This window comes from Propithecus coquereli, unplaced genomic scaffold, assembly GCF_000956105.1.
Source record: "Propithecus coquereli isolate 6110/MARCELLA unplaced genomic scaffold, Pcoq_1.0 Scaffold301, whole genome shotgun sequence".
Classification (NCBI taxonomy): domain Eukaryota; kingdom Metazoa; phylum Chordata; class Mammalia; order Primates; family Indriidae; genus Propithecus; species Propithecus coquereli.
Window position 1 is genome coordinate 4,311,873 of NW_012148631.1, and position 6,166 is coordinate 4,318,038.

The 6,166-nt window shown below is 57.8% G+C and overlaps 1 protein-coding gene across 2 annotated transcripts; it reads right to left on the bottom strand.

The window, feature by feature from the left end:
- Positions 1–2,609: 2,609 nt before the first annotated feature.
- On the bottom strand, positions 2,610–5,779 carry NKX2-5 (NK2 homeobox 5). 2 transcript variants are annotated; one of them, XM_012649704.1, is made up of 2 exons: positions 5,180–5,779; positions 2,610–3,720 (listed from the first exon to the last, which is right to left on the bottom strand). In XM_012649704.1, exons 1-2 carry the CDS (start codon positions 5,511–5,513, stop codon positions 3,080–3,082), a joined length of 975 nt encoding a protein of 324 aa, XP_012505158.1. In that variant the 5' UTR covers positions 5,514–5,779; the 3' UTR covers positions 2,610–3,079. The 2 variants fall into 2 exon arrangements, with proteins under 2 accessions (XP_012505158.1, XP_012505159.1); XM_012649705.1 differs by lacking the exon at positions 2,610–3,720 and adding an exon at positions 3,901–3,988.
- Positions 5,780–6,166: the final 387 nt, after the last annotated feature.

The following is a 6,166-nucleotide window of genomic DNA, read 5'->3' on the forward strand; positions in this document are numbered from 1 at the left end:
CGTGCATGTGTCGTTTGTAGACTATGTAATTGAAAAACAAAACAAACAATACCGATTTAATTTGGGGGGTGGGAAGATCACTATGTAAACGTGGGCATTTTAGTTTAGGTTTCTTCTGACCCTGTCCCCACCAGGGTACTTTCACCCCGACCCAGGCCTCTGGAGCCCGGCGGTGGAGGGGGAGGACGCTCACTGCCGCTCGCCAGAGCTCTGCGGACTACCGTTTCCCGTAATGAGCTCGGATATGAAGCTTCAGATCCTCACCCGCCGGCAAGAGCCTAGGGTCCGCTCAACGTGGTGGCCCGGAGCCAGCCCCACTGCATCTCTGCCGGACAAACATCCCCAGTGCTGCGGGCTCTCATTTCATATTCGCGCTCCCCTCCGCCTTCTCTGCCGGCCCCGTTTGGTTTCCAGGTCCGGCTTAGGGACCGTATGACCTCCTTGACCGTTGATTTAACTTCTTCAGGTTTCCTGGTTTGCAAATGAACACGAGTTAGGTTAGAGAACTCCTGTCAAGCATTTGGCTGGGGTCCTGGCATTCGGTGAGCGCTGGCAGATGCCAGCTAGTCATTGCTATCCCTTGGTGAACCCCTCAGGAAAGGTGCAGGGAGACCCTGGGGGTCACTCAGCTGGTCCCTGAAGGTAGAGGATGACAAAGAGGGAGGCATCATGGAAAAATCCTTGAGGTATAACATTAAGTGAAAGAAATATTTCTAATGTTACTGTAGATAAGTGTAAGAGGAAAAAGGCCCACGGTGTGCAGGACCCAGGGAGACTGTGGGTGGACACACTGATCTGGTAGAAGAATTTCCTGGTTGTGTGAGTTAGGCTGAGTTAGGGCTTGAGGCAGGGGCTGCCTGGTAGGAGATTGCCTTCTTGCTTAAGAGCTGGTCTGGTCACCTGGAGGAGCCTCAATGTCATCCTCCATGAGATGAGGCCACAGCGCATCACACAGAGGGGCAGGGAGCTCTGAAAGCAGAGTGGTAAAGGCTATGGCAGGGAGTAGGCCCAGGAGGCGAATGCCAGGGCTGCCCTGAACATATTTCCTCCCAGTGGCTCTCGCCAGCCCAGGCCCAACCAAGTTTTGAGCTCAGCCCTTTCCTCTTCTCTCTCACAGCCCAGCCCATAACCCCGTGACGGTCAGATAGTCCATGCTCAACTGCCTGCTCCAATGCCCCATATCGTAAGCACCTTTGTGCAGCTCGGGCAAGTCGGGCAAGTGGTAGCACTTGAACTCTCCCGGCATCTTCCCCTCTCCAGCAGGCAGGCATGGCGGGCTGGGGGCTGCAGCTACCCGGAGAGATAGTAGGAGGCACTGGCAGCGCTGCATGGTTCCTGGCACGGCAGCAGGACAGCTCTCGGTTGGGCCAGTGACTCAGACCTGAGCATCAAGGGCACATAGAGTGGCGCTCCGTCCCTGGATGCCACAAGCAATGTTGTGGCTGTGTCCAAGAACTCTCAGCCGGGACACCTCAATGCGCCAGGCTGTCAGCCCAGTGCTTCCCAAGCAAAACCCCTATCGGGGAACCAAGTCGGGAAAACCCATAGCTAGTGGGAAAACAAAGCCCCATTCTCTCCCACTTTTGTCCCTTTTCAAGAAGGGAGGGGTAGTTCCTCCACCCTGGGGGCTAGGGATGGAGGAGCTAGAGGTCAGGTCTGAGGCCCTTGGAGGGTTGAGGCCCTGGGGTTCAGAGCAAGGTGTTTTTGTTCTCCTCATTATACAGACAAAAAACGGAGGCACAGAGTGGGCAAGTCCCATAACGAGCAGGTTTTTAGCTTGATTTTGCCCAGCCTCAGTTTTCTCATCTGTGAAACCAGTACAGTAACATTTGTCAGTCTGTACTATGGCAAAATTAGTTAAAGGCCCTGAGGAAAGGATGTTGGTGGGGTTAGGGCGCAGGTGCTCCCCTGACCACGTGAATTTATAGGGCCTTGCCACAGTTGGAGGTGAGCACTGTCTGCAGGACACCTCTCTGGGGTCCAGCCTCTGCGCTCAGCCCAGCAGGGCAGCTGGTGGGGTCTAGGCACGGAGACCCCTGCAAGGTCCCTGGGCGCTTCCATCCATCCCAGTATCATTGGGCTGTGCAGTCCGGGAAGCTTGAGGGAGGGCTTTGGTTCTTGGCTTTAACATCTGTAAATAGGCTAAAGCATTCTTTCAAGTGGGATGAGTTACAGTGCACTCCAGTCGCATAAGGCTCAGGTCCCTTTGCTCTCCATTTGTGCCCAGCACCAGGAACAGGGCCTGGCATATATTAGGGTTCAAGGCGGTAGGGTTGGGAGCTCTGGGAAGGTGCCCTCCGTCCGGAATCAAACCTGAGTTTTGCTAGTACTGGCTGTTTTCTCCAAAGCAGGTCATTAAACTTCTCCAAGCCTCAGCTGCTAAACTTTAAAACAGTGTCTCTTTTCAGATTGTTTAGGATTGCATGAGATGATCCCAGAAAGTGCCTGAGGCGGGACCCAGCATAGGTTGGTTTTGTTATCAGCATTATCAATTTGCCCAGGGAAGCCAGTGCCTTCCATCCCACACCAGCAGGGCCTGGCAGCCTCTCTCTGCTCTCAGAAACTCAGTTTCTGAAGCGCCGCAAGATGAAAGAAGGACACGTGCCGGGTCAGCGCACTCTTTAATGGGAAGGGGATCCTCGTTTCTTACAGTAACAGGTAAAAACATAAATATGGGTGGGTGGGCGGGCGACGGCAGGGCAGCAAGAGCCCAGGCGCCTGGCCCAGGCTTGGGAAGGGCGGCCAGATCTTAGCCCTGCGTGCCGGGGCTCTCAGTTCCAACTGGCTGGTGTTCGGTCAGTCGGAGGTGCCCACGGATGCTCGGAGGGCACTGGGGAGAGGGGCGACTAAAACACCTGGCTGCCAGATCACTCACCACAGGCTGAGTAAAGACGGCCACAAACTCTCCTGTGCTCGGGAACAAAGGCGCATGGGCGGGGGAAAGTTCCGAGGCCTTTGCAGGAGTGACTGTGAAATCCGAGGGACGCAAGGTCGTGTTGGGAGCCCTTCCTCCCCCCTCGAGTCAGCGCCCCTCTCTTGAGGCGAGATCGGTCAGGGGCGCCCCAGGCGAGTCCCTTCCCTACCAGGCTCTGATACCGTGCAGCGTGGACACTCCCGAGTTGCCCTGCGGAATCCCGGGGCTCTGCACCGCATTCAAGTCCCCGACGCCAAAGTTCACGAAGTTGTTGTTGGCAGCCGCCGTGGTCGGCTGCGCCGGGGGAGGCCCGGCGGGGTAAGCGGCGGCGCAGCTGTAGCCAGGGCTGCAGGTCGCGCCGCCGTAACCTGGGTAGGCGGGGTAGGCGTTATAGCCGTAGGCGTTGAGGCCCACGCCGTAGGCGGGCGCGTAGGGCGCCGAGTCCCCTAGGCATGGCTTGCCGTCGCGCACCAGCACAGGCACCGCGATCCTGCGAGCAGGCGGCGGTGGCGGCGGGGGCAGCCCCACCAGCTCCAGAGTCTGGTCCTGCCTCTGCCGCTTGCACTTGTAGCGCCGGTTCTGGAACCAGATCTTGACCTGCGTGGACGTGAGCTTCAGCACGCTAGCCAGCTGATCGCGTTCAGGAGCCGACAGGTACCGCTGCTGCTTGAAGCGCCGCTCGAGCTCGTAGACCTGCGCCTGCGAGAAGAGCACCCGCGGCTTCCTCCGCCGTCGCGCGCGGGGCCGCTCGGCGCCGTCAGCCTCCGGCTTCTCCAGCTCCATCGCCTTCTGCAGCGCGCACAGCTCTGGAGGAGAACAGAGAGACGCTTGGTCGGAGCTGCCCGACCCACGCAGCGCCCGCCGGATGATGGGCCATTATGGGTGCCTCCTTGTCCTGCCTGGAGCTCGCTCTGCCAAGTGCACGGGGCGCCAGGGACAAGGCTCAGTCAGTTAGCATTTGCTGAAAGCTTACCAAATGCCTAGTAGCGCTGGGAGAACAAAACAAGAGAGGTCTCTGCCTTGGGGCAGTTCACATCCCGGTGAGGGAGACAGACAGTGACTGAAAATTTCAGGCTGCAAAAACCAAAACAAAACAAAAAAACCGGATGATGCTCGGGAGTGAATTAGATTAGGGGTACTTTGGTAATGAAGGTAGGCTGAGGCCTCACCCTGGAGCTGGTCACATTGTCTCAAAATTAAGGAATCAAAGAAACCGAAGGCCAAGAGGTGCTGGTTTGGTGATCGAAATCTCCAGGGCGGTCGCCACAGCGTTTGCGCAGCGCGCAAGAAGCCGAGGGTGGGCAGGCGACCTGGGAACCTGCCCTGCGGCTCGCTCGAGCTGAGCTCGAATTGGTAGCAATCGATTCTAGCCGCAGTGCCCGCCCGCATGTTTCCGGGCGCTCTCGATGCTCCCAGACAAACCTATGAATCCCTTCCGGGCTCAGGCCGGCCCTTCTTCCAGAGCTCGGGCCTCCTGGGGTTCGCGCTGACCTCGCGCTGGGCCCGGGTCTTTCCAGCACGCCCTTTTCCGCGGCCGGCCAGTCCTCCCTCCCCGACCCTGGGATGGCCTGCGAGAGTATCTGGCCACTTTCTGAAACCATCTCGTCCACTCCCCCGCGCCTTCTGTTCCTGGACATTGTCTAACATTTCCACGGGGGAACCTAACGCCAGGAAATCGTGCTGGAAAAATAAAGCTAAGGCAGATTCCTGAAGGTCTGCAATAACCCATTTTAAAATTAAGGCTCTTGTTCCCAAAGACCCTACTGTCCTGGCACAAAGGAAGAAAGGCCCAGAAACCCGAGTAAGGAGTAACGGTGGGCTATAGAAAAAGTCCAGCACTCGACTCCAATTATGCGCAAAAGCGTGTCTGGTGAGTAGTATTTTAATTTCTTTGGCAGATCTTAAACCTCTGATACAAAGATTATCTATTTCTCTATCTTGTCTACCACAAACCTATCGCTCAACTTCTTAACAGATCCAAGAGCAGGGCCAAAGCCGCCTGAGGCTTTGTTAGGCCGAAAAAAATTTTTTTTGGTCTCTTGTTTCTGATCCTTTCAATCTGGCATTTCCTCTAAACCTCCTATTGGACGCGGGCGCGGGGGCCCTCGCGACAACCTCGCATCTCACGCTTCCGAGCCCCCCGTGCGGAGGAGCTCTCGGCTCAGGGGCATCTCCTCTTCCCGGGCCTGAATTTCTGGGCAGCCGGTTTGGGGACGAAAGTGACCCGGGAGTGAATAGAGAGGGGACTCCTGGTTTCCTCCTCACCTTTCTTATCAGCTCGAGGGTCCTTGGCCGGGTCGGGGTCACCGTAGGCACGCGGGTAGAAGGTGGGGGCGGCAGGAAAGGCAGGCGAGCACTTGGCGGGTGAAGGCGCCGGGCCCAGCTCTGCTCGCAGCTCCGGGAGGCCCGGCGCCGCCGCCTCTGGCCCCGCGTAGGCCTCGGGCTTGAAGGCGGCCAGCATGCAGGAGGCGGGCGCCAGGGTGGCCTCCAGGCGCGCGGAGAGCTCCCCGGCGGCGGCCAGGCTGCGTTGCTGCTGCTCCAGGTTCAGGATGTCTTTGACTGAGAAGGGCGTGGGCGTGAGCGCTGGGCTAGGGAACATGGTGGCAGCGCCAGGCTCACAGCGCCAGGTGGGCAGCAGAGAGCGGCGCTGCCCACGGCCCCTGGCAGCCTCCCTGCATGGTGCCCGCCACCCGCCCGCGCACCCTCCTTCCTGCTCTGGATGTGGCCGGGCAGCAGGTAGCGCCGAGCACAAGGGGCAGGAGAGGCGGGACCAGGTCGGAGGAGGGGGACTCAGCCTGTCATTGGGCCAGGGCCTCGATGACAAGAGCAACGAGCAGTTTAGTGTCACCTAATATAGTCATACGGTTAAAAAAAAAATCTTGCCTAGCTTTTTAAAGGGGCCGCGATGCATTGGGAAGCTCTTTTGCTCCTACGGCCAGAGATGCTCCAAAATACGAGCACGAAAACCCTGCCAAGATGTGTTCACAGGAAAGGACCTGACTCTTCTCTGAGTTAGGCCTCTGGGCAAGGTTGGGCGGGTCTGGGATTTGAAGAAATGTTCCTCAGCACCCAGAACAATGGGAGAGTGAAGGATAGGGTGGGAAGCTGGCGGAGGGGAGTTATTTTCAGTAGGGCTCTATTACCTGAAGCGTGTCTGATTGGGAAGCGTCTGAATAGGGAGAGAAGCATGGAGGACAGGGTTTGCTTTGGGGTCATGGCAGGAGGGGAGATTCTGGACAACGCTGAGGTTCT